The sequence below is a fragment of the Arachis hypogaea genome, chromosome 5 (assembly GCF_003086295.3).
Source record: "Arachis hypogaea cultivar Tifrunner chromosome 5, arahy.Tifrunner.gnm2.J5K5, whole genome shotgun sequence".
In the NCBI taxonomy this organism is placed as follows: domain Eukaryota; kingdom Viridiplantae; phylum Streptophyta; class Magnoliopsida; order Fabales; family Fabaceae; genus Arachis; species Arachis hypogaea.
The window spans coordinates 115,086,378-115,112,831 of NC_092040.1; the positions used below are offsets into that span (position 1 = coordinate 115,086,378).

General features: G+C 33.4%; 4 protein-coding genes across 8 annotated transcripts; 3 read left to right on the plus strand and 1 right to left on the minus strand.

The window, feature by feature from the left end:
* The first annotated feature begins 280 nt into the window (after nucleotides 1-280).
* Nucleotides 281-10,306, plus strand: LOC112803060 (exocyst complex component SEC6). Of its 3 annotated transcripts, none has more exons than XM_025846515.3 (26): nucleotides 281-430; nucleotides 685-821; nucleotides 1,830-1,868; nucleotides 2,076-2,164; nucleotides 2,291-2,381; nucleotides 2,750-2,839; nucleotides 2,963-3,042; nucleotides 4,098-4,190; nucleotides 4,753-4,779; nucleotides 4,906-5,013; nucleotides 5,545-5,671; nucleotides 5,783-5,827; nucleotides 5,992-6,047; nucleotides 6,379-6,487; nucleotides 6,857-6,997; nucleotides 7,108-7,287; nucleotides 7,481-7,564; nucleotides 7,673-7,759; nucleotides 7,886-7,930; nucleotides 8,057-8,135; nucleotides 8,519-8,588; nucleotides 8,762-8,849; nucleotides 8,981-9,070; nucleotides 9,208-9,324; nucleotides 9,514-9,576; nucleotides 9,948-10,306. In XM_025846515.3, the coding sequence occupies exons 2-26, from the start codon at nucleotides 693-695 to the stop codon at nucleotides 10,077-10,079; spliced, it is 2,259 nt and encodes a 752-aa protein (XP_025702300.1). In that variant the 5' UTR covers nucleotides 281-430; nucleotides 685-692; the 3' UTR covers nucleotides 10,080-10,306. The 3 variants fall into 3 exon arrangements, with proteins under 3 accessions (XP_025702300.1, XP_072094000.1, XP_072093999.1); XM_072237899.1 differs by having other exon boundaries at nucleotides 282-556; XM_072237898.1 differs by having other exon boundaries at nucleotides 291-520.
* Nucleotides 10,307-11,276: 970 nt separating this feature from the next.
* Nucleotides 11,277-12,508, plus strand: LOC112804056 (uncharacterized). The gene is made up of 3 exons (XM_025847491.1): nucleotides 11,277-11,297; nucleotides 11,385-11,721; nucleotides 11,865-12,508. Exons 1-3 carry the CDS (start codon nucleotides 11,277-11,279, stop codon nucleotides 12,506-12,508), a joined length of 1,002 nt encoding a protein of 333 aa, XP_025703276.1.
* Nucleotides 12,509-13,358: 850 nt separating this feature from the next.
* On the plus strand, nucleotides 13,359-21,722 carry LOC112803058 (exocyst complex component SEC6). Its single transcript, XM_025846514.3, has 24 exons — nucleotides 13,359-13,727; nucleotides 14,331-14,458; nucleotides 14,561-14,651; nucleotides 14,762-14,851; nucleotides 14,947-15,026; nucleotides 15,266-15,358; nucleotides 15,477-15,503; nucleotides 15,640-15,744; nucleotides 16,627-16,765; nucleotides 16,897-16,941; nucleotides 17,234-17,289; nucleotides 17,709-17,817; nucleotides 18,097-18,237; nucleotides 18,349-18,528; nucleotides 18,601-18,684; nucleotides 18,789-18,875; nucleotides 19,917-19,961; nucleotides 20,042-20,120; nucleotides 20,284-20,353; nucleotides 20,493-20,580; nucleotides 20,669-20,758; nucleotides 20,853-20,969; nucleotides 21,093-21,155; nucleotides 21,311-21,722. Exons 1-24 carry the CDS (start codon nucleotides 13,599-13,601, stop codon nucleotides 21,440-21,442), a joined length of 2,268 nt encoding a protein of 755 aa, XP_025702299.1. The 5' UTR covers nucleotides 13,359-13,598; the 3' UTR covers nucleotides 21,443-21,722.
* Nucleotides 21,723-22,474: 752 nt separating this feature from the next.
* LOC112803061 (uncharacterized) lies at nucleotides 22,475-26,232 on the minus strand. 3 transcript variants are annotated; one of them, XM_072237900.1, is made up of 7 exons: nucleotides 26,085-26,232; nucleotides 25,504-25,587; nucleotides 25,071-25,203; nucleotides 24,860-24,963; nucleotides 24,334-24,505; nucleotides 24,084-24,224; nucleotides 22,475-23,987 (listed from the first exon to the last, which is right to left on the minus strand). In XM_072237900.1, exons 2-7 carry the CDS (start codon nucleotides 25,551-25,553, stop codon nucleotides 22,983-22,985), a joined length of 1,605 nt encoding a protein of 534 aa, XP_072094001.1. In that variant the 5' UTR covers nucleotides 25,554-25,587; nucleotides 26,085-26,232; the 3' UTR covers nucleotides 22,475-22,982. The 3 variants fall into 3 exon arrangements, with proteins under 3 accessions (XP_072094001.1, XP_025702301.1, XP_029154449.1); XM_025846516.3 differs by lacking the exon at nucleotides 26,085-26,232 and adding an exon at nucleotides 25,745-26,043; XM_029298616.2 differs by lacking the exon at nucleotides 26,085-26,232 and having other exon boundaries at nucleotides 25,504-26,084.
* Nucleotides 26,233-26,454: the final 222 nt, after the last annotated feature.

The window sequence follows — 26,454 nt, forward strand, 5'->3', positions numbered from 1 at the left end:
AACTTGTCATTTACTTTTGCATATCATTTTGAAATTAGAGGTGCATTTTTCAAATGTTATTTTTGAGAGAGAATTTTCTATTTTTAGAACTAAAAGAAATTATTTCACTCATAGTCTCATATATGTAAATAGTTAATAAAAAAATTAAAGGAAAAACTGTTTTCGATAAAGATTATTTTTTATTACAACCTTTTCTTTTTCTTTAGATTTACATAATATTTCAAATTTCATAATAGTTCAATTCAATGTCTATAAAATTTCCTTAGACCTTCTGAAAAAAAAAATCTAATAATACTTTTCTGTCTATTTTACTTTTCTACAGCATAACTTGATTAACTTCTGTATTGCCTCTCTCTCTCTCTCTCTCTCTCTCTCTCTCTCTCTCTCTCCGGCAATTGCGCGCAGGTCACCGATCTCCGTTAACGAACAGGTTTTGCATCTTCATACGCTGTTCGAGACTAGTTTGACTTCTTTTGACCACAAATTATCTTGCTGCACTTATTTCTCCTAGCAACACAAAGTTCGATACTAACTTCCTTTAACTAACTGAAATCATGTAATTAATTGATTTTGTTCTTTCACAATTCAAGCTCGCTTGCAAACTTGAACTCCGTTCGTTTTCTGACTAGTTGAATAGGATATCTTTTCCTTCCTTATTTTGTTTTTGTTTTTTGAATTTTGTAGAGGCAAAGATGCTGGCGGAGGATCTCGGTGTGGAAGCGAAGGAGGCGGCGGTTCGGGAGGTGGCAAAGCTGCTACCTCTTCCGGAGCTTCTGCAGTCAATCTCTTCCATCAAGGCCGATTACATTTCGCGCCAACAGGTTTCGCTGCTTTTTTATTCCGTTGATTTTATTAGCTTAATTTCATTTGAATAAAATTCGTGTGATCTTGTTGTTGTTGTTGAATGAGCTTTAGATTTAGTGTAATGAAATTTAAGCAACTTCGATTCAGTGAGTTTGGAGTTATGGAATCTACTTAGAACGGGAACTATGGATTTTCCTATAGTTGGAATAAGTGTTTTATTCTTTAATCTATTGGCAATTTGTTTGGTTGTTGTGCAATTGTCAGAGGTTGCAAATGGAGTTAGGGATCTACTTCAAGGTTTTAAGTAGAGGGCGCTGCTGATAGAAAATAGGATTTTAATAGAAGGGGCAGATTTTATGCATGTCTTGTGTGGGTGTGTAGCTAATTAGTTGTACAGACTAATTTTGAGAAATCTTTCGGCATTGTGGAGGTGTGATGGTCCATACTAGCTGCAATGTAGTTTATGTTCTGTCCTTGAAGGGATGGAATGGGGTGGTGGAAAAATGGGATGGATTGTTTCTTGGAGTTTTCCCTTGTTGATTCAGATTTCTTACATGTCAAGAAGGAAAAATGTTTTGCTAGCATTGTCGACCTTCTATTTGTTGCTAACTTTTTTAATAGTGTCACAATGATTGTGATTTACAGCTCTTTAGAAGTTTAAAGTTTAAGAACATTTAGTACTTTTCACTTTTTTTTTTGTATTATTTTGTTTCATCAAATATTAATTTAAGTTTGCAGTTTTTCCACTGAATCACTGATTTCTATCATTGACTTTGTTATGCAATGAATCAGTACATTCCCAAATAATCCAAGTTTTAGTTCAAATACCTTATATACAGCCTGTAGCCTATAATCTATACTTATCTTTTTGTTTTGTATATACTATCTACAATGATATATACATGTTCCATAACATGTGGTGTCAGGTATCTTTTTAGTAATTGGCCTTTCTTGCAACTATTTTGTACACAATTTGAGAGCAGGCATTCCTAGAACTGAGTGTTTCTATTTTCTGTTACTTTCAGGCAAATGATGCGCAACTTAGTACAATGGTTGGAGAGCAGGTAAATTGCCTTTTAATTTTTTGGTATATATATTATTTCTAAACAGTATTAATTTAAACTATCCTAATCTGAATTGTGAGATCTTGTATCATTGTTATGTCTAGCCATCAAACATGTATCACCAGTTTTCTGCTCTTGATATTGGACAATTAAGCTTACCGCACACTCATATTTTCGTGTGCTTTGCATGATAACATTCTTCTGCAGGTTGAGGAGGCCCAGGATGGATTGAAATCACTCTCCCTTTCTGAGCAGAGCATAAATCAGCTTCGTGAAAACTTTGTCTCTATTGAGAAGTATGTTTAAACATGAGACAGACTGAAAATTGTTACGAGTTCTTGGATCATTATATCATTTAATTGCATGAACTTTCATCATTATATCTTTTAATTTGAGCTTATCTTGATTTCGCTGGGCATCAGGTTATGTCAGGAATGCCAAACATTAATTGATAATCATGACCAGATAAAGCTACTTAGCAATGCACGAAATAACTTAAACACAACCTTGAAGGTAATTTTTCTGTCTATAAATTTCTCTATAATTCGTTATTAAATTTAAGGACTCTTAACAATCTAGAGAGTTATTATCTATTACTTCCCATCCCTCTCTGTAATAGTATTTAGCTATTTGTGAGCAAGTATTGCAGTAAGGATTCTGACCCTCAGACTTGTGTTTAACTACATTGTTTCAATGTCCCTCTTGAATACTGCCTTGTATTGAACTTTGTAATTTTGTGGATAGTTCAATATTGGAATGGGATTGATACAGGCATACACTTGCATATTTGCAGTCTTTTATCCTGTTTTTGAGTAAACATGACCTCGCCCACCCTTCATTGTTTTATGGTTTGGCTAACTTCTTGTTTGGATTTCTGATAGGATGTTGAAGGTATGATGTCCATCTCTGATGAGGCAGCGGAAGCTCGAGATTCTTTGAGTGATGACAAAGAAATTGTCAACACTTATGAGGTAAGGCTGGTCTTACATAGAGTTCCAAATATCGTTTCCTCATTAAAAGGGGTAATTCTTGTCCAAATGAATTACATTTTAAGTTCTAATATATATATATATATATATATTCTTCCTTAACAGAGGTTAACAGCTTTGGATGGAAAGCGGAGGTTTGCATTAGCAGCTGCAGGATCTCACAAGGAAGAGGTTGGGAGACTAAGGTCTGTTACTTTAACTTAACTGTGATGTTCGTTATCTGTGTGCATAACTGAATATGAACCCTGGAGGGGCCTTCCACATATTGTGGGACTGAATTGCAACCTGCAAAAGCCCCCCATACATTTATGTGATGACCAACTATTCTTTTCAATAAAAAGAAAAAGAATGAAGCCGCTAGTTTACTTTTTCAGTAATATATCTGCTTAGGTTATCCTTTATGCTGTCAATCCTTGGAAATTGGTAGTTTCAGATATATGTTCCAGTGTGCTTCTATTTTATTGTAGACATTGTTAGTGGCTATTATAAAATATTTAAACGTTTAAGTATGTTTTAGTCACTGTAAATTTGACTTGTTTTGATTTTTGTGTTTGTAATTTTTTTGCTTTTGTTTTACAAGAACAATAATTACAACAACATAGCTTTATCTTACTAGACGGGATCGACTACATGGATCAAACAACACCATTGCTTTTGTTTTGTTCCCTCCTAATTTCCATGATTATGTTTTGTCCTTGTTATTTAGTTTCACTATTAAGTGATTATAGTTATATAAGAATCAAAAGAAAACTCTCAAAAATGTTTGACAGAATTAAAATTAAAATTTTGAACTAAGCGCATATGCTGAAATAGTTATAAAGACTAAAATTAGAATGATGGCGGATAAAAAAAAGAATCAATCAATACCATTTATGCGTCATTGGAGTTGATAAGGAAATAGTGATTCACTCATCATTGAAGTTGTTGTTTATTCATCAGGCCTGCTAATGGTCATTTGTTCTCTTGTAAGCAAATATAGTTTTGTTAAGCATAAGCTTTCAGTGAAATGAAGGGTTGAGCACTGCCATTGTTTTGGTGCAGTTGAAATGTCTAAATTACTGGTTGTAACTGAGGCGACTATTGATAGATGACTAGTACAATTTTTATTTTATATTTTACTTTTGAAAAAAGATGATTTCTATAAACTTTGACATTTGCAATTAACTGTTTTGTTTCCTCTTCATTTATTTTATGATGTAAGAATATAGTTTTCCACATCTTATTGTTGCATTTGTTTCAGAGAATATTTTGAAGATGTAGATAGAACCTGGGAAACCTTTGAGAAGACACTATGGGGTCACATATCCAATTTCTATAAACTTTCTAAAGAAAGGTTTGTGCCATGTTTTTGAGTAAGAATATCTCTGACTTTTCATTGTATTTCTTGTATTAACATGTTGCCTATTTTTCCAACGAAACTGCATCTCTAAACTTCCATCAACTGAGTGTTACTTGAGGTGTTTTATTTTCTATTGATTCTAAGGTATAACATATTTGATTGTGTTTTGTTTAATTATTTCTTTAGTAGCGTTCACATTTCTATGCACAAGCCTAGGCCAGAGAGGATTTCAAGGGTCTTGTTCACTTTGGCTGAAGTGTAAAATAATGAAATCTTTATTATACTCATTTCTGCATACATAGAATTAGGTCTAATACCTACCTAGTTGTTTTATAATTTTATGGCATGTCTGGTTGTGTTGAATTTGGAGCAGTAGACTGCTATTGTTAAGAAATCATGAAAAAGTAGTTAAAATCAAGTGGCTATAATTTATATTCCATTCATTTAGCACATTTTCCTGCAACGTATTGTTAATTATGTGACATTAGATGCTTTTGTTGTGATATGAGTGACAATTTTCATTTTATTTAATTTATTTATTTTTCCCCATATCCAGCCCACAGACGTTGGTTCGTGCTTTACGGTATGTAGTTGATCTGCAATTTCAGTTTCATTTTCATTTTGTATTTTTATTCCTCTTTATTCTTTTCATTAGACAGTGGGTTGTATGATACCTAATCTTGTTTTGACTATGTTTTTCATACACTAGGGTTGTTGAAATGCAAGAAATCTACGATCAACAGGTTGCAGAGGAAGCAGCTGAGGCTGAAGGGGATGGTGCAATGGCATCGGTTGCAAATCCTCGTAGGGGTGCTATGTATGTATAATTATTTATTTGGATTGTTCAGATGCACTGTGGTCATTATAATCTGTAATTTGTAATAATTTGGATAACCCCCTCTTTATATACAAATACTATTTGCTCAGTTTAGTTGACACTATTTGCTGTGGCATGTTTTCAGAAGTTGTTAGTCTATCTGTCTTAACAATTGGGTGGTTGCCCTTTTACGCCTTTGTGTTATTGTAGGTTTTAGCTTGCACAATTCAGTGTCTTAAGTTTCCTTACAATTTCAAGTTCTTGACCAAAACTTCAGTTCTTTCCTTTTTTTTTATTTTTTTCTAAATCACACTTTATGAATATACTTATGAAACTTTTTCTTTATCTAACATGGCTTCCTTTCTAACACATTGGCCATGTCACTCACCTAACTATGGTGGATGTTTGTCCTCTTGTCTATGGCTTCCACATGTTATTGACTTCACTGTCATGTTCACTTGAGAATAAATGAAGTTCTAGGTTCATTATGGAACCATCCATGGATTTCATGTTAATACCAGAAAATGACAGGACATCTACAACTTTGAAAAAATCAGCACGACAAAGATTGAAGGTTCAAGGTAAAGGTTATAAGGATAAGTGCTATGAGCAAATAAGGAAGACTGTGGAACAACGCTTTAACAAGCTTCTCACTATGGTAGGTCTTACTGATCTACGTTCCCACTGCTCTTGTGTTTGTACACACACCTGCATACTCTCACGACACTATTCTGTATGGCACTGACTGCCATTCTAACTTATGGATCAGCTTGTATTCGAGGACCTGAAAGCAGCTTTAGAGGAAGCCAGAGCGGTATGTTGCACTAAATTTTAGGCTCGAGTTTCTTTCTGGTCCCCCTTTTCTCTTTCCCTTAGACAATTGTAGTTTCTTCTGTCGTTGATTATTTGTTGTGTACTAGAGAAATAAGATAACACTTTTTTATTCTGATGGAAACTAGTATTTTTTGTGGCATACAGATTGCTGATGAACTTGGAGATGTCTATGACTATGTAGCCCCTTGCTTTCCTCCAAGGTGCGATGTGTGCTGAATCCTTCCTTTTCTTTTGCTTTCTCTGCTTTTAGGCAGGTTTTCTGGTAGCGAATAATCTCATTATAAGATTTTGATGTGCTTCCCACTATGTTTTTATCTGCATCTTGTTATGGCACGTGTTTGTGTATGTTGAATGGTTGTTTATGTATGATTAAAGGATCTTCAAATCGTTTAAGAATATACCTTAATCTTTGTGCATGTCGAATGGTTGTTTATGTATGATCAATGGCAAAGAAGGAAGTATTTGTTTGAAGAGGGTTCTTTTTGTGTTCATGTTTTTGTTTCTGCTGAATCTGTTTTTTCTTTCTGGCAGATACGAAATTTTCCAGCTAATGGTAAATCTGTACACCGAGAGATTTATTCAGATGCTAAGGTTGTTTAGTGACAGGGCAACTGAATTGACAAACATTGAGATATTAAAGGTATTTCACCGGAGTTTCTGTTTACATATATAACATGTTATCATGTACTTAGTGTATCATATTCTTCTTGCGTAAAGTTGAGGAAGTCATTCATTTTCTACCTCAATCGAATTTGGGAAACGAGTTACTAGCTTTCCAGTTTCCAGTTTCTTTCACAAGTTGGTTAAAACCCATAATTAGATCCAATTGGCTTTATAAATTGTGAGGCCGTACTTCAATCTTTTCAGATTTTTGGTATCTTGCTATATTATTTAGTCCTTGATGATTCCTCTTCTTCTACTGCTCCCTCTATTAGTCTATTTTCTTCTCTTCCCTTTTAATGTTTTATGGGGAAAAATACACGATTACCTCTATTTTTTTATATATCAGGTAACTGGTTGGGTTGTTGAATACCAAGATAATCTCATTGGGCTTGGTGTTGATGAGACTCTTGCCCAAGTGTGCTCTGAGAGTGGTGCCATGGATCCTCTTATGAATTCCTATGTTGAAAGAATGCAAGCTACAACAAGGGTAATCGTGGCTAGCACGTTTCTTCATTTAGCTTGAACATTTTCTCATGTTTTTTTCTTTCGTGAATGTCTTTTTAAACATTAAGCAAACTTCTTGTTAATGTTTTTCAGAAATGGTACTTGAATATTTTGGAGGCTGATAAAACACAACCCCCAAAGAAAACAGAAGATGGAAAACTATATACCCCTGCTGCTGTTGATTTATTCAGGATACTTGGGGAGCAAGTACAAATTGTTAGGGATAACAGCACTGATATCATGTTGTACAGAATTGCCTTGGCAACTATTCAGGTCATAGACGTAACCTATGTGCAGTATGTGTTTACATTTTTTCTGAAACTAAACTGTTGAAAATAATAGTTAAAGATGGACAGCACTTGGAAAAGTATTTTTAATCTAGTGCTACAATGTGGTCAAATATCGCTAGGTATAACTGGAAATCCATAAAGGGTTTGTCGCAGCTCAAATTTTCTTCTTTTTACAGGTGATGATTGATTTTCAAGCAGCTGAAAAGAAGAGACTCGAAGAACCTGCTTCTGAAATTGGTTTGGAACCTCTCTGTGCTATGGTCAGTGAAACATTTAATTTTTTTACTTCTTGACTTATTATTTCATCACGGGGTTGATTTCATTTGGTAATTATGTTGACATGAGGTTTAATTTATCATTGTGTTTAGATTAACAACAATTTGCGCTGCTATGATCTAGCAATGGAGCTAAGTAATAGTACCATAGAAGCCCTTCCACAGAACTACGCTGAGCAGGTTAGGAGCTTTTTAATTAGTATGCAATGATGGGGACTGATATTGGAAATTAAGAACGGATACCTAGGTTTTCTGTTTTATTTTATTTTTCCTGGACTTTGTTTTGAGTTTTCTGTTACATTTCAGGTTAATTTTGAAGATACTTGTAAGGGTTTTCTCGAGGTTGCCAAGGTATGCGAGATTATGCAATTCTATTTTTAGAATTGCAAGTAATTACTCCGTTTACCAGTTTGATAAACATCTGATATTTGGAGGAGATTGTGTTTTGATAGTTTAATTGTATTTTTTTCATGATAGGAAGCTGTGCATCAAACGGTTAATGTAATATTTGAAGATCCTGGTGTCCAGGAGTTACTGGTCAAGCTATACCATAGAGGTAAAGTACTGATATCTAGCTAACTTCTAACCATATCAAATTTTACTAGCTATTTCTTCGTCAGAACTTTGGAGATTGATGAGGAGTTCTTTTGTGTTAGGAGGATTCCTAATATAATCAGCTCCATTATCTTCTCCCACAATAAATTATTTAAAGTTTGTGTGATAAATATAAATACACATATTTTGTGCCTGATACATGGCTATTTGGATTCATTGCACCCTTGTGTCCAACACTTTCTTGCACTATTCCTCGGGTCAAGGTTTTATCGGGAAGTAAATTTACTTCATTCCCTTTTATATCTCATGAAGTACATGCCTTATACCTTATTTTGATGTTCTTAACAATAAAATTGACTTATCTTTTTTCTGTGGATATATCAGAATGGAGTGAGGGGCAGGTTACAGAGTACCTGGTTGCAACATTTGGCGATTATTTTACTGACGTAAAATTGTCAGTAAATTCTCTAAGCATATTAATCTTGTATTGATAAAATTTTTTGCATGTCCCATATCACTTCTGTCAGATTTCTTTGGTATCTGTAAAGAAATTGGTAATTATAGAAGCCTAATGCATGAAGCATGGACCCAAATATGGCCTTTCTAAATCATCAGATTTCTTCCCAGGTACATTGAAGATAGATCTTTTCGGAGATTTGTTGAAGCCTGCCTGGAGGAAACAGTGGTTGTTTATGTTGATCATCTTTTAACACAGGTTCTATGTCAATTATTGTTGGTTCTTTTTTTCGTGGACTAAAAATTAAAATGTGCATAATTCTTCAGTAGTAGCTTTTTATTTGTATGACTACATTAAGGAAGAAAATTTACTCATCTTTCTAATTTCAGAAAAACTACATTAAGGAAGAAACTATTGAACGAATGAGGCTAGATGAGGAGGTTATCCTGGACTTTTTTAGGGAACATATCAGTGCATCTGTAAGTTCTCTTATACTTCTTGTCAGTGATGTATTCTAATGTCAAATTATGAGCGGCAAACATTTTATTTGCTGTAAGTCTTGGTATTACATGTTAAAGCCTCTCACTATAATTTCCCTCACATTCTTCTTGATTAGAAAATTGAAAATAGATTGAGTATACTCAGTGATTTGAGGGAACTTGCTTCAGCCGAGAGCCTGGATACGTTCACACTCATCTATAATAATATACTCGAGCATCAACCTGACTGTCCGGTAACATTCTGCCCCAAAATTATTTGATTGATTTATTCAATTTGCTTTCTGGTAGTAGCTCATCTGTTACTAAAACAAGTAAACAAAGTTGCATTACTTAAGTTATTATATATAGTTTTTTCATTTGCTTAGAAAACTTTTGCATGGATATATGATGATTTAAATTGGGTTGCCCTGGTTCTATTGCAGCCTGAAGTTGTTGAGAAACTTGTAGCCCTTAGAGAAGGCATTCCTCGGAAAGATGCTAAGGAGGTAAATAAAATATAGCGTTTAATTATGCTAAAAAATTCTATCCATTTCCATCTTGATGTTCAGAGCATGCCAACGTGGACACTTAATTGTCACCCACAACATCGTTTTAATGGACTGCCATCTTGGCACTTAACTATCCACATGGGCACAATCCAACGGTGTCAAGATGGAAATGCTTATTAAAAGGACTAACATGATTCACATACATAAGTTTACGGACTAATTTGATTTTAAAATATAAAAGAAAAAAATTAAGAACCAACTTGAGTCATGAGTGATTGATAATATATTTATCAAATCTGGCCGAAGAAAATTTATGTTGATTTTGAAATGTTCAATGTTTATGAATGATGTTTTTCTTGTTAAATCAGGTGGTACAAGAATGCAAAGAGATATATGAAAATTCTCTTATTGATGGAAGACCTCCAAAGGCGGGTTTTGTTTTCCCACGGGTGAAGTGCTTAACACAATCTAGGGGAGGCATTTGGCGTAAACTCACTTGAAGTGCAGTTCCATCCACTTGTTTACGTAGTTTTTTTTTTCTTTTAAAATGTGTTTTTTACCATTTTCCATTTCACTTGTATATGTGGTGTTGACATTTTCGCTTCGAATCCAGACAGTGTAGAAGTTAGGAAAGTAAAAAAGGTGAAGGTCTAATCACTTTTATATCAAAATAATGAGACTTATACATGATATAAAAGTTACTGATATGACATTTTCCGTGGTCTTATTCTAATTTTTGCGTTATTATATTTATTTAATTTTTTGTTACCGATATGACATCCTCTCTGATCCCCAATAAAGTTGAGTTTTTCTTTTAATTGCTTCCAGTGATTTTAGCAGATAATTGAATAATTTAGCTTAAATAGATGAAAGCTTGAATTATATTTGCTCATGTGCGACCATAATGTGGTAAATTAACAAAGTAAAGTTGTACACGACTTTGAATAGGGCCAAAAGATGAAACAATATAATAATTTTTTCTTTTTCAAGATATAGGATTATATTTTATTAATTATTGAAAAATAAAATACAAAAAAATTCAAAAATAGGATAGCATAATAAAAGGTGGAGATTTTTTAAAATAATACACTAAAAATATTTATCTAATAGTGCATCGTTAAAAAACGAAAAAAAATCTTAAAGGAGAAACAATATAGTCACTGTTGAGAAACCAGTGCTTGTTATAATTTGAAAGAACGAATAATTAATTTTACATACTGATTTGATTCGCAATAAAATTAAATAAATATTTTAATGAAATAAAAAAAGTCAAAGATTTTATATATCTTTCAGTAACCAAGTTTTAAAATTTAGATATTTTTTAATTATTAATGATAACATATTAAAAAATGTTTATTTTGTCATGAATTAATTAAAATTAAACACAAATAGCAGTAAAAGATTTCATATATATTTTAATATCAAACTTCAAATTTTGGATCTTTTTTGTATCACATCTATCTACAAGGATTATATTTCAATCTTATCTTTCAATCATACAGCAGAAATCTATCTTAATTTAGACAATTATATTATAGTTATCAAAGCAAGAACGGTTTTAAATTGACTAAATTTTTTATTTTCATCTATCTATATATTTCCAACTTTTTAGTGCAACACTTTCTTTCCCATAAATCAGTATATATATATGCAGAGTCCTGGGTCAATTGACATAGCTCGAGTCTAACGTACACATCATGGGTGAGGTTGATCAATGGGCAAGAATACATCAAGATATGTTGAACTAAATTACAAAGCGACTCTATTCATATGATGACTACCTTCAACTTCGATTGGTTTGCAAGGAATGGAACTTCAAACTTCCAAAGATCCCCAATGGCATCAAAGCTCCGTGGCTGCTATTACCTATTGGTGGCACTCCTACTGCTAAAGAACCTTTCAAAGCTGGTGAGGACGTCTACCATATCACGCAATTACCTAACATTGACGAAGAATCTGTTGACACTTCTAGTCTCGACGAGAAGGGAATTTACCATCTTAAACTGGCAGACCTGCAATACAATCTTATCCGTGGTTCTTGTCATGGATGGCTAATAATAGTATCCATATATGAAGGCACTATCCGAATGCTAAATCCATTGACGAAGGCTTACTTGGATCTTCCTCCAATCTCAACTCTATGTAATTGATGACGGAGATGAATGTACTTTCTACATTGGACCCTGCAAGGTCACTGAGGACATCATTGCTGCAAATAAATTTCTAGTTTGGAAGGTCGTTTATAAATTCAGCTCCTATTAATGACAATAACAATGATTTTATAGCTGTGGCTATATATGGAGCTTGTAGTTTGGCTTTTTACAAGTCGAACAACAAGATATGGCTCAAATTACCAACAAGTGCCGATGCAACTGCATACTTTCAAGATGTTATATTTTTTCAAGAGAAGATATATGCAGTAGATGATGATGGTCAGCTATACGAGTTTGATACAAAAACAAAGACAGGGCCCGTGGGAATAATTCATGAAGCCGCGCCTCCATCTGATGTTGTCACTCAAGAAGAAATCTCCAATCTTAAATATCTGATTGGTTGTGCTGATGGAAGTTTATTGATGGTGGTAAGACATCTTCGTAATTTGATGGAGCATGATGAGAAGCGTTCCTATGAGACTATCAAATTCTATATTTATAAATTGGAGAAAAATGCAAACACATGGTCAAGAATAACCAGTTTGGGAAATTACGTATTGGTAATTGGATTCAATGCTTCTGTTCAAATGTTGGCTGATGATTTTTCAAATTGCAAAGGAAATCAGATCTTCTTTACCGATAATTTTGTTGAAGACCAATCATTAAACGTTGTTTACTATCATAACATTGGCATCTTCGATTTGGAAGATGAGAGTTGTCAAACAGTATTGTCAGATGTCAACTTTTTTTGTCCTCCTGTTTGGATATTCCTTTAGCTTAGAATTTTTTCCTTTTTATCCTTAGATTTTTAATTTGTAGTTTTAGAAAGTATTGTGTTTAGATCATTTTGCAAACTGTATTAAATCTTTATTTCTTCCTTTCATCAAGCCATGTTTATTTCCTTTTTATTATTAGCAATTTAGCATGCAAGTTTGATATACTATACAAAGGTGAAATACTGACATTGTTTTAATCAAATATTACTTATTTGTTTGCATATTTATATTCTTCACTCTTCTGTCTTTGGAGGTTTTTCTTATAAACTGTAAAAGATTTTACTATGAGAAATGTTAAAGCGCTATTAGAATTTATTATTTTTGACCATCAATTAGCTATTAATATTTAAAAATGAATTAAAATATTCTGTTAGATTACTAAATTAAAGAAATTGAATTGATTGTTAAACAATTTGTTCAGTATATATTGGGTGATAAACTCTTAAAACATTATAACATATAATGTTCTTACAATATTTTCAAGTTTTTTTTATATAATTGTGTTTATCAATTATATATTATTTTTATTACTTATATATCATATTTTTCTAATAATTTATACTTTTTAATATTATTTAGCTATATTATTTGGAAAACTGAATTACTAGATTTCCAGTTTGTGCATCTTACATAATGTGATGAAATGTGGCAAATACTTTATTAATAAAAGGGATCAATATTTCTAAATTCTAATAGTAACACTACCAAAAAGTTACATTTACCAAAGCTAGCCGAAGAAAAAAAAAATGATAATTAAATCTTGGCTTTTCCACTTAACAGTTAACACAGATTCTTCACACCTTAGAATTTTTTTTTTTAGTATATAAATAATCAAATTCTAAAACTATAAACGTTTTGGACTAATGTAACTAACTATACACATGTTCAGTACTCTCCTAGCTAACTTCTCTCTCTCTCTCTTCGAAGCATTCATATAATTCTTCTCCAAACAACAATTTGGTTTATCGCGTTTGCATCTTCATGCGCTTATCATATTCATGCTCGATTTCACCCGAACAATTCCGTAAGAGAGTATTATTTTCTTCTTCCTTTCTTTTTCTTCTGTTTTTGGAAACTTCTATCGGCAAAGATGATGGCGGAGGATCTCGGTGTGGAAGCGAAGGAGGCGGCTATTCGCGAGGTGGCGAAGCTGCTATCTCTTCCGGAGCAGCTGATCTCAATCTCTTCCATCAAGGCCGATTACATTTCGCGCCAACAGGTATCATCACTTTATGGTTCCATTCAATCTTACCAGCTTTATTGAATTTAACTTTTATGTTTTCGTTATTGTTAGTGTTTTAGTTTATATATGTATAGGAAAACAGATTTTATTCCGTTGATAACTTTTCTACCCAATGTTATGGTAATTATGATTTAAGCAATTAATTAGTCTGAAGTTGGTATGTAAAATATTTTGTGTGAAAAGTAAACTTATGGCGTTTATGAATTGTGAATTGATACTCACGAATTGTATGCGTTGCGTCACCTAATTTGTGAATATATATAACTATGGTTCAACTAATATGTTTCTTTTGTGTAGTGGTACTTTCACCTAGTTTTTGTATATTTTTGTTTGTATTAATTTAAGTTAATGCAGTTTTACACTCTGTCACTGATTTCTATCATCAACTTGGTTATGAAATTAACCAGTGCTTGTTCTAGTTGATCCGAGTTTTCTTACTGTTATATGTACTTACTTATTATGTATTGTATTTACAGTGACATTCACAATTGTTTGCTGTGTTTGTGTATCTTTTTTAATTTTTCACTTATTATCTTGCAAATATTTGTACTGAGTGTTTCTATTTTCTCTTACTTTCAGGCCAATGATGCACAGCTTAGTACCATGGTTGTAGAGCAGGTTGAAAAGGCCCAGTCTGGACTGAAATCACTCTCTCGTTCAGAGCAGACCACAACTCAGCTTCGTGAAAACTTTGTCAACATTGAAAAGTATGTTAAAATAATGAGAACTGAAATTTATTTTCTCTTACATGAACTAGCATGATTATATCTTTCAGTTTGAGCTTATTTTGATTTTTGCCGATGCATCAGGTTATGTCTGGAATGCCAAACATTAATCGAGAACCATGACCAGATAAAGCTACTTTCCCACGCAAGAAATAACTTAAACACAACCTTGAAGGTGATTTTTCTGTCTTTAATGTTAGAATGTGATTAATGCAGCATGCATCGTTTCTATCCCGTTTGGATTGGTTTGTGGTTTTGGCTAACTTCTCGTTTGGATTCCAACAGGATGTTGGAGGTATGATGTCCATCTCTGTTGAGGCTGCTGCAGCTCGGGATTCTCTGACTGATGACAAAGAAATTGTGCACACTTATGAGGTAAGGGTGGTCTTACTTGAAATACTGTTTCCTAATTAAAAATGGTAATCCTTGTATTCTCATTTGAATCCTTATCCTGTGTTTCATCTGAACAGAGGTTAACAGCTTTGGATGGAAAGCGGAGATTTGCTCTTGCAGCTGCAGGATCTCACAAGGAAGAGGCTGGGAGACTAAGGTCCATCACTTTAAGTAATATGCGTTACCTATTTAAATTCCGTAGGGGCCGACCACAGCTTTTGAGATAAATTCCATCCTTTAGGCCATTTCAATCCTTGGAAATCTTTTAGTTTCTTGTGGCTATTTTATGGTGGACATTGTGATTCTTGTTTTGTTTCCTTGACCAATCATTTTGTACTGTAGGGATAAGAATCTACTTTCCCACATCTTATTCCTGTATTTGTTTGATTGTATCAGAGAATATTTTGAAGATGTAGATAGGACCTGGGAAACCTTTGAGAAGACACTATGGGGTCACATATCCAATTTCGTTGCACTTTCTAAACAAAGGTTTGTCCTGTGATTTGGTTATGAATATATCTAACTTTTCATCATAATTAACAATTTAACATTGCCCATTTTTGCTTTGGTAGTGATATGATTTTTCCATTTTTTTTTTCTTATGCAGCCCACAGACTTTGGTCCGTGCTTTAAGGTGTGTAGTTGATCTACAATTTCATTTTCATTCCCATTTTATAGTTTTCTTTTTCTCTTTATTCCTTTCATCTTTTCACTAGACAGTAGGTTACATGATGCATACTCTTATTTCAACTTTGATTTTCCCATACTAGAGTTGTTGAAATGCAAGAAATCCACGATCAACAGGTTGCAGAGGAAGTAGCTGAGGCTGAAGGGGAGGATATGGCTTCGGCTCCAAATCTTCGTAGGAGTGCTACGTATGTTGTAATATTTAAAATTTATTTACATTATTGAGATACATTGTGATCATGATAATCCATAAACCATATTTATAACAACCGGAATAACAACCCTATTTGCCATCTTGATGTATGATTAGTTTAGTTAGTGTTACTTGCCATGACATGTTTTCAGAAGCTGCTAGTTACACTGTCTTCAACAGTTGGATGGTTGCCCCATTTCCCCTTTGTGTTGTTATTAAATTAGCATGTACAAAACATTCTCTTATTTTCCTTACAATTTTTCTTAAATTTAAGTTCGTTTACATAATCTTGTTCTTGATATCAACTATAATTCTTTTTATTTTTCATTATATATACATACAAAAATTTAAGTAAATTTTACACTGTTGAATAACTTTTTATTGAAATAATGTTTTACAAAACTCACCATTGGTTTAGAAGCTTATATATTGTAAAACAAGTCTACAAAATTTCATATCAATGTAAAATCATTTGACTTAATTTTTATAGATTAAAATTGATGGTAATATAAAAGATTGAAACGTACAGGAATATGAGTTGCTAGATTAGAATATTAACGATGTTCAAGTTTTACAGAATTTGGTATAAATGATCTTCATTATAGGTGAACGTAATTCAACGTTTGATTGATAAAACTCTATTTTTAGACTCTATAAGCAATGTAACTTTCCTTGTGTTATTTGATCTTAACTCATATAACTCATATATATATGTCTGTGTGTGTGTTATATGGCTTCTCTATGATTTTCACTCACAAACCCAAATCATATTATTCATGCAATGCCCAACATGGAACATCAATTTTGATAAGAAACGAAGTTCCAGGCACAGTATTGAACAATCCATGATTATTATGTTAATGCAAACATATGACAGGAGAGCTGGAAATGCCACAGCTTCTTCAGAAAATTCAACACAGCAAAAATTGAAGGTTCAAGGAAAAGGGTTTAAGGATAAGTGCTATGAGCAATTAAGGAAGACTGCGGAACAGCGCTTTAACAAGCTTCTCACTAAGGTAGGTCTTTCTGATCTACATGCCCTCTGCACTATCAAGAATCTACCCACTTCTATTCTCATGCACACACCTGCAAAGTTTCGCTGTACAATTAAGTATGGCACTGACCGTTGATTTAATATACGAATCAGCTTGTATTTGAGGACCTGAAAGCAGCTATAGAGGAAGCGAAAGTGGTACGTTGCAATAAATTTTAAGCTTGAGTGTCTTGCTTTTTATTTTCATTTCATCCTTTTCTCAAGCCCTCAGCCAATTGTTGTTTTTCATTGTTAGATTGTTTATAATGCATGCTAATATTTGTGTACTTGAGAAATCAGATGACACTTTCTTTAAAATTTTTAGTCTAATGAATTCTGTGAATATTTTATGATGCGTTTACCTTTTATATAATGATGGTTGATAATGAATTTGGAGCGGGTTAGCCTGAATGGCTCCTGATTAGTGATGGAAACTCGTTTTTGGCTACAGATTTCAGATGAACTTGGAGATATATATGACTATGTAGCTCCCTGTTTTCCCCCAAGGTTTGATACTTATTTAGTATTTCTTTTTTTTCGTCAATAACCTTCTGCCAGTGAATATTCTCATTACAATTTTCAGATGTGCTTGCCACTGATTTTTTCTCCTGTGTATATTGAATGGTTGTTTAGTATCATCAAAGGTTCTTTCAATCTTCTAAATTTTCTGTTTAGTGTTGAGCTAACCTGGTGTGGCAAGGCTTAGTAATTGTTGTTGCTGGTAAATAGAAAGTGGGGCTATAAAAGTCATGAGATATTAGAGAGAACACTCTTTTTCACATTACAAGTTGTGTGTGTAACGTGTGTTAGAATTTATCTCTGGAAAACTGGCACATTTCACTTCATTTAAGGTAGCATTTGTTGTAGTGGGGTTCTTTTTGTGTTCAAGTTTTAGTTTCCTCTTAATCCGATTTTCATTATGGCAGATACGAAATTTTCCAACTAATGGTAAATCTATACACCGAGAGATTTGTTCAGATGCTAAGGTTGCTTAGTGACAGGGCGAATGAGTTGACAAATATAGAGATATTAAAGGTATTTCACTGTTAGTGTATCAGATTCGTCTTCATAAGTGGGAGACAGCAATGCATTCTCTATCTATGTAGAATTTAGGAAACTGAGTTACTAGTTTCCAAGTTTGTCCATATTACATAATATGTTAGAATGTGACAAATGTTACATGTTATGCGCTATATTTTAAGGTATAGGTACTAATATCCAATACTACGGGCTTTCCAGATCTTTGCTATATCATTTATGTTCCTCTACCAGTCTCTCTATGTTCTTCTCTTCTCATTTAATTTTGTTGATCAGGTAACTGGTTGGGTGATGGAATACCAAGAGCATCTCATTGCACTTGGTGTTGATGAGACTCTAGCCCAAGTGTGCTCTGAGAGTGGTGCCTTGGATCCTCTTATGGACTCCTATGTTGAAAGAATGCACGCTACAACAAAGGTAATCATGGATACCATGTTTCTTCATTTAGCTTGGGCATTCTCCTTTTGTTCCATGGATGTTGTTCTTCATCATGCATAACATTAAGATCTTTGCTTAATGTGTTTTCAGAAATGGTACTTGAATATTTTGGAGGCTGATAAAACACAACCCCCAAAGAGAACCGAAGATGGAAAGCTATATACCCCAGCTGCTGTTGATTTATTCAGGATACTTGCGGAACAAGTACAAATTGTTAGGGATAACAGTACTGATGTCATGTTATACAGAATTGCCTTGGCAACCATTCAGGTAATAGATGTAACTTATGTGCATCATGCATTTATCTTTTCCCTTGTAGCTCAAATTTTATTCATTTTGCAGGTGATGAGTGATTTTCAAGCTGCTGAAATGAAGAGACTTGAAGAACCTGCTCCTGATATTGGTCTGGCACCTCTCTGTGCTATGGTTAGTGTAATTTTTAATTTACTTCTTGACTCATTATTTCATCATGGTGTTGATTTCAATTGATAATTATGTTTACACTAGCTTCAATTTAACCTTTTGTTTAGATTAACAACAATTTGCGCTGTCATGATCTTGCAATGGAGCTAGGTAATAGTACTATAGAAGCCCTTCCAGAGATCTATGCTGACCAGGTTAGGAGCTTTGTTACTCAGTATATCAACTTCCGGCCTTATATCTATCTATTTTTATTATATAAAAATTGATACCAAGTTATTGTGAGATAAGTTTATGAGATATAGTTTCCTTGCGATTGTGCCATGTCAATTTATCTTATATATATAAGTTGATACTCATATAAGCTGAATAGGTGACATTTATTAAAAAAACTCTTATATTATAATTTTTTTTACAAAAAAATTATTCTATTAATCAATACCCTTAATTAATTAAATTTACTACAAATCATTAAGCATTTTAATTATAAAGTAATGGTTAAATGCAACTAACTTCTATATTAAAATTGTAATAATAATAATAATAATGATAATAATAATGTTTATTTATAAATATTTAAATTGCGTATTGTTATGGTCTACTTATATATATATAATCAACAACACTCTTACTACTATTACAATATTACTTCATCGATCTCATAATCTCTCACACAGATTGTCAAAAACCTCTTCAACCACTTTTAACATTGGCACAAGATCAAAATCACAACACAGAGCATCATTCAGCAAACATACCAATATTTGTATTTGTTTTATAAGTTTGTTTAGTGCTATATGTACAAATTAAACAAATACAACAATACTAAAAAAATAGCTAAAAAATTACATATGATGAACTTTGTTATTTATTTTTCATTATGATTATGTAACAATGCAGGGAGTCTCTCTTCATGTGATTGTGCCAAAAAAATACAATTTATAAATTAAACATTTGCTAAAGTAAATACTTTAATATATATATATAGATTGCTAAATCAGTTTTATTATAATTTATTATGATACAATTCTTTGTTTTAAGAGTTACATAAATTATTTTATAACTAATTATAAAATAAAAAACGTATCTATTATTTTTAATTATCTAAAAAATTATGAACAAAAAATTTATAATATTAGTTTTCGCGCATTGTGCGAGTCTAAATCTAGTTGGAAATTAAGAGAAAAAATACCCGTCTTTTGTTGGACCATATTCTCTTATTTTTGGTTACATTTCAGGTTAATTTTGAAGATACTTGTAAGGGTTTTCTTCAAGTTGCCAAGGTATGTGAGAGCATGCATATTTTTTAATTCTATTATTTTTTTGGTTAAATCTTCATATCTTGCTTCTAATTTCATGTCAGGAAGCTTTGCATCAAACTGTCACCGTAATAATTTTAGATCCTGGTAACCAGGAGTTATTGTCCAAGCTATACCATCCAGGTAAAGTATCATCATCTAGCTTACTTGTAAACAGTAACAATTTTTAAGTAATTGGCTATTTGGACTCGTTGCACCCTTGTTGCTCATTAAGCATATTCCTTCGCACCTTATTTAATGTTCTTAATAAGATATTGATTTAGTCATTTTTCCGTCCATAAATCAGAATGGAGTGAGGGTCTTGTTACAGAGTACTTGCTTGCAACATATGAAGATTATTTTAAAGAAGTAAAAGAGTGAGCAAATTTTCTGATCATAGTAGTTTCGTATTGTTAATTTTGCCTAAATTTTCAATATCACCTCTCTCTCAAGCTTTCTTCGGCACGGGTCAAGAAACTGGTAACTTGAAAACTTATAACTTGCTGTATATCCAAGGTACATTGAAGACAGATCTTATAAGAGATTGGTTGAACACTGCCTGGAGGAAACAGTGGTTATTTATGTTGATCAGCTCTTATCACAGGTTCTGATGTAAATAATTGTTGATTCTTTTCTGTGGACTTAATTGTGCATACATTATTCAGTAAGACAATCTGTCACGATAATTTCAGAAAAACTACATTAAGGAAGAAACCATTGAACGAATGAAACTAGATGAGGAGGTTATCATGGACTACTTTAAGACCGAAATCAATGTTTCTGTAAGTTCTCTTGATATTTCTTATAGGTTCTGTGTTCTAATATGAAAATTATGCCAAAGCTTCTTACTATAATTCCTTTGAAATTGTTTATTAGAAAATTGAAAATAGATTAAGAATACTCAAAGATTTGCGAGATCTTGCTTCAGCTACAAGTCTGGATTACTTCACACTCAACTATTCTAATATACTTGAGCATCAACCCGACTGCCCGGTAATCTGCTCAAAATTATTTCATCAATGGCTTATTCTATAATAGCTGATTTCATTATGCAATTGAAAGTAGAATTAACTGATACAAGGATTATGATGAATGTGTTCTTATCTGCTACTGCAGCCTGAAGTTGTTGAGAAAATTGTAGCCTTACGTGAAGGCATTCCACGGAAAGATGCCAAGGAGGTAAATAACATTCAGCATGTTATTTTTCTCAAGTCTAACATTGAAGTCGGGAAATATCTTAAGATATTTTGAATACATAGTACATATTAGACGTTAATCTTTTGGGATAAATAATTTCATGATACAAATTTACAATGTTTCTTTGTTAATCTCAGGTGATACAAGAGTGCAAAGAGATGTACGAAAATTCGCTTGTTGATGGAAAACCTCGAAAGAGAGGTTTTGTTTTCTCAAGATTGAAGTGCTTACAAGTTAAGTCGGGAGGCATTTGGCGAAAACTCACTTGAACTATCATTGCATTCACTTGTTCATGTCGCTATTTGTTTTGTATATGGCCTCTTTTTGGCGTTTCATTCATTCTTTCTTTATTTGGTAGAAATTCCTGTTATTTAAAAATATTATAAATACTGATTATTGTATATTATGTTAAAATACTTATTATTTTTTGTTTTAATTTTCGTTTGAATTTGGTGAAAAGAACTAAAAAGGTGGTGGAATAGATTAAGAGAGGGCACAATTGATGAACAGTGTGCTAATGAAGTAATGATGAAGAATTTTTTTGTTAAATTATCGAAGATAACACATATTTAAAAAGTTTCATTGTATCAAATCACCAAAATAAAAAATTACGTCTGGTCCATTTTGTTTTACCATGTACATTGGTACATTACATAGACCTACTGATACTTTATTCACGTATATGTTCTTTAGTGGTTATAGTCTGTAACTATATAGCTCCAATTGAAAAGAATGAAGAGTATGCTATTCGGTATATATTATATACCATTAATGCTATAGTGTCTAAAAAGCGTTTATTCTTTTTTGCGTGAAAGAGATGTGTATCACAGAATGGTGTGAGAAGAGAAGTGTTTTACGTTGTTATGAGTTATACAAATCAGTGCCTCCGACTTCTTTGTATTGTTTTTTTTTTTTAAACAAACAATCACAAATCGGATGTGACGATCCGATTTGTGGTTTAAAAAATTTAAAAAAAATTAATGTTAGAATCGGACCCTCCGATTTAATCATCACCTTTTTCATACAAAGAATTCGCATGGTCCAAGTTCTTCACACTGAAACTGAGCAAAAACTATCCCACACATTAGTGTAGCACTCCAAAAACCCATAACCATGCACAACACAAACGAGATTTCCATAACTAAAAAAATGAGCCTCTAAAAAGTGATACCTACTTACTAAAAAAGATTAATCAATATTTAATTTAAAAAATTAAAACTTACTACAAAATATAAATTAGACAAAATTTAGATACCAATTCATAAGCACCATAGAAGTAGCCAATATATAAATAGACACCATTTTTGTGGTAAGATAATATTATTGACATTTATATTTGTTATGGAATCTTAAAACTAAAACGCCTTTGGAGGTAGAGTGAAATATTTCACACTATAAAACTGAACCAATATTACAGTAATTACAAACCAAGTTTTGAAAGCAAGACATGTCTAGCAGTATCCGGTAAGGCGTAACCTAACATTGGGCAATCTCATATCTACATGATGCATTGATGCTGAAAGCTTTTATTTTTAACACTACAGCAAATTTATATCCATTGGGAGTATCCAGCAACAGAGAATTCAAGGCTTCTGAACCAAGGCAATTATATACTTGCAGTGTTCCCATCATCATGCAAATCTAGCCATGGTTTGTTCAGTGTAGACAACAAAGTAGGGACTTCCGTACTCTTCAAAATTAAAACAAAAATAATGTAGACTTTACATCTGGCATAAAATGTAAACAACACTCGGGAGCAAGACTTCCAGAGTCAAATGAGTGGTTGAATGACAATTCCCTCATTCCCTGTCACATATCATGAGTGGAACGGCTATTATCTGAATGATGATTCTGTGATCCTATATTTGAGCTTTGCCGGGAAAATAAGTTGGGGTATGAAAAATATGGATCATCATCTAATGAAGGCAATCTATTAGGCTGGTGAGCAGAGAATTTCTCTCCCACTATATCATTTTTTGGTAAAGAAGTATCAAAATCTGCTTTGAGTGTATCGAATGAAGGAAAACTTGGTGAACGAGAATGAGAGTCTGGTGAAGCAAAGTGATCCTGATTAAGTTCAGGAGTATTTCCGCCACTGCCATCAGAGGTACCTCCAGAATTATGCTTAGCTAGATGTCCCCTTTCTGTAACAGATTGATTGTCCCCACCTGCATAAAATGGGTTCACAGAGCTGCTATCAGGTGACTGTTCACTGTTTTTCCTGGTAAGCTCACTAATCCGGACTTGAGCAAGACTAGCTGCTGAGCGAGCTGCAGCTGCAGCACGTTCAGCAGTTTCTGCGGCAGCATGAGCAGCAGCCAACACATCCTGTAGGTCCACATTGGCTTCAGATTTTGAGCTTGACAAGGAGTCCACATTGGCTTCAGTTTTTGTGTTCGACATGGGGGGAGGAGAATCACTATGTCTGGTAGAATATGATCCAGGCGGTAGTGAAGGAGGGGAGATGAATGGCACAAACTGCTTGCTTTCCATTTTACCAGATGTATTCTGGGGTTCATCTCTCTGAATAGTTGATATCTCATGAACTTGCTCAGGCCTTATATCTGGGATATCTCCAGAGTAGCTAGATGAACGAAGATCAACTTCAGGAGGTGGAACAACTCCTGGAGCTGTGGCAACATTTGCATTTGGCTGGACCGATACCTTAGGCACATCAGGGAAGTCTAATATGTCCGAATCGGAATCAGAATCAGGTTGTTCTTTATTGAATGTATCACGAGCAGTGTCTGACTCTTCATCCTGTTTTTCTTCAGGTGGTGGCACGTTTGACCCAACAAATTGTGTGGGGCCATTCTGACAAAGAAAAAACATTTAAGATTATGGTGCAAAGAAAGGAAAGCCAACATGAGATTGTTACTGTTGCACTAGTCACTACTGCCTAGTACTTACCAGCAAGTCCTCGTGTTTCTTAAAGAACTCGGTTTCTGAAGCAGCCGGATCCCATTCTATCTCATGCTCAACAGCAATTTCTTTTAGAAGGTTCAGTTTCTTTTCAGGTGACGGAGCACGAACCGACAGCAGCTCTATTAACTGCCAGTGAAATTCACAAGGAAAAATGTCATAAAAGAGAATAACTTTCATCCTTGATGGTAAGTCTATATAAATGCTTTCCTCCACGTAGGATGAAAAGTTAAGGAACCTGGCGATTAACACCACAGTCCGGCCTGAGCTCAGTAGCAGAAGATAAAAATTCCTTCCCATATTTGGCAGCAAATGCCTGCTGAACCTGCAATAACTCTGGCAGATCTGCGCATCTGGGTGCAGCAAAACATACGCTAGATATGGCTTCCTTCAAATCTAGGGGACATTCCCTGAGAAACATTAAAAATTTGATGAGACAAAATAACGCGTCAAATGGCATATAGAAGCTACACAAAAACCTATTCTGATCCACATGGATATAGATTTATATTACTAAAAATCCTAAGAGATTTCCAAATTAACCTCGAAACAAAAAGCTGAACAATTGACTAATAATAAGTGAAAGATGAATGATTGAGAAAAAAGGAAGGGGGGGGGGGGGGGCGGTAGTGCTACTTTTAGTGACAAAAAAAATGCTTCATGTTAACAAATGCAGGTTCTACACATTGCTAGCTTAATTGTAAATCATACTTGGATGTCAATAATGTAAAATAAATTCAAACCAGCAAAAAAAGCTAGAATACCTTTGTGCCTCGATTATTGGAAGTCGCACAGCAATCAGTTCACAGAACAGTTCAATGATTTCCTGGGCAGCCATCATGTTCTCCTCTCTGATAATATGCTCCACCTGCATCAAGCAAAAACATTCAAGAACACTTAATACCATAAAAGACTTCCCTTTTGTCCGGGGTCATCGGTTCAAAATTATCACACTGAAAAGAGATTAAGCTATACCCTGATGCGAGCTGTGGCTTCTTGACCAGTCTCAAGTAGCTTGGCAATCTCCCGCCGCATATTCTTTAACTGGATATCTCTTCTGTTCCTTAGAAGCTTTATGCGTGGAATTGTCAGCTTCAGCAGGGTTTTACTGAAAGTATAAACAATGGTGATCATCAATCACTTGAACAGTTGAACATGTAAACACAGGGAACCAAAACATAAATAATAAAAATAAAATAATCTCTCCAGAAATTGCACAACAAATCAATATTCAAGATACTCAAATCATAATAATCGAGTTCCTGAACAAATTAAGAAAAACAATAATTCATGGTAATCAACATCAAATAGTTCAATGAAGGCATAAAACTAAACGATGCAGTAATCAAAATTAAATTCAGCTCATCCAAACTTGAATATCTAAAAAAAAAAACGGAAGAAGGAGTACCATTTAGCAGCCTTAAAACCCTGTTTGAAGAACGAATCGAGCATCGACATGGTGCGGTTCTTTGTTTCGATCAGAAATGGATCCCTAAAATCAGAGCGAGATCAAAACTCAAAACCAAAAATTGAGAATTTCTGTGAGTTTAGGATATTAAAGAGATTTTGGCGATTATTTTGGATTTTTAGAATGAGAAAGAGAAAGGTGAATTGGGTGTGATATCAACGATGATGGATGTGTTACATACGAAGAAAAAACGAGAGGAAAATTGCGAAAATCCCTTTCCTTAACAAGTAAGGATTCTGAAATCTGAACTCAATAAGGATTTGTGAAAGTGAAACCCAACTCTTATGTTTTTCTGATTTTTTTTTAATTCGTTTCTTGTTTATACTTTATATCTCGTTTGTTAAATAAAACTAATTTTCCCTTTTTTTTATTAAGAGTTTGATGCTACAAAGACTTCGGAACATTTGTTTTAGATTTTATAAAAATATAAACAATGAAAGGAAAATAATGATATGTTTAATTGTTTTTTCAGTCAAAGAATTTGTTAATATTATTATTTTTTATCACAAGTATTATCTTACCAACAGAAGTCGTTAGCGAAGATATAATTATCTAGTATTAACCACTAAAATAAATTCCAAGAGATTTTAGCACTAGCCAAAAAACCTCGAGAAAAGAAAACAAAAATAAAAGTATGCCTATTATCTGTTATTCATTTTCTTTTTAAATATTGTATGGCTTGATCTATCATAACATTATATATTGCCGACATTTCCATCATTCATCAGGTAAATCAACGCGGTAATCCGAAACATTGATTTTGGGTTTAGCAATTAATACCATAAGGGTTCTATTCTTCTAAGTTCTAAGTTCTAGCATCTACTAAGCAAGGTCACAGGTTGCATTTTTTCAAGTCCAAAATAAAAATAATAATAAATACAATTCCGCTAC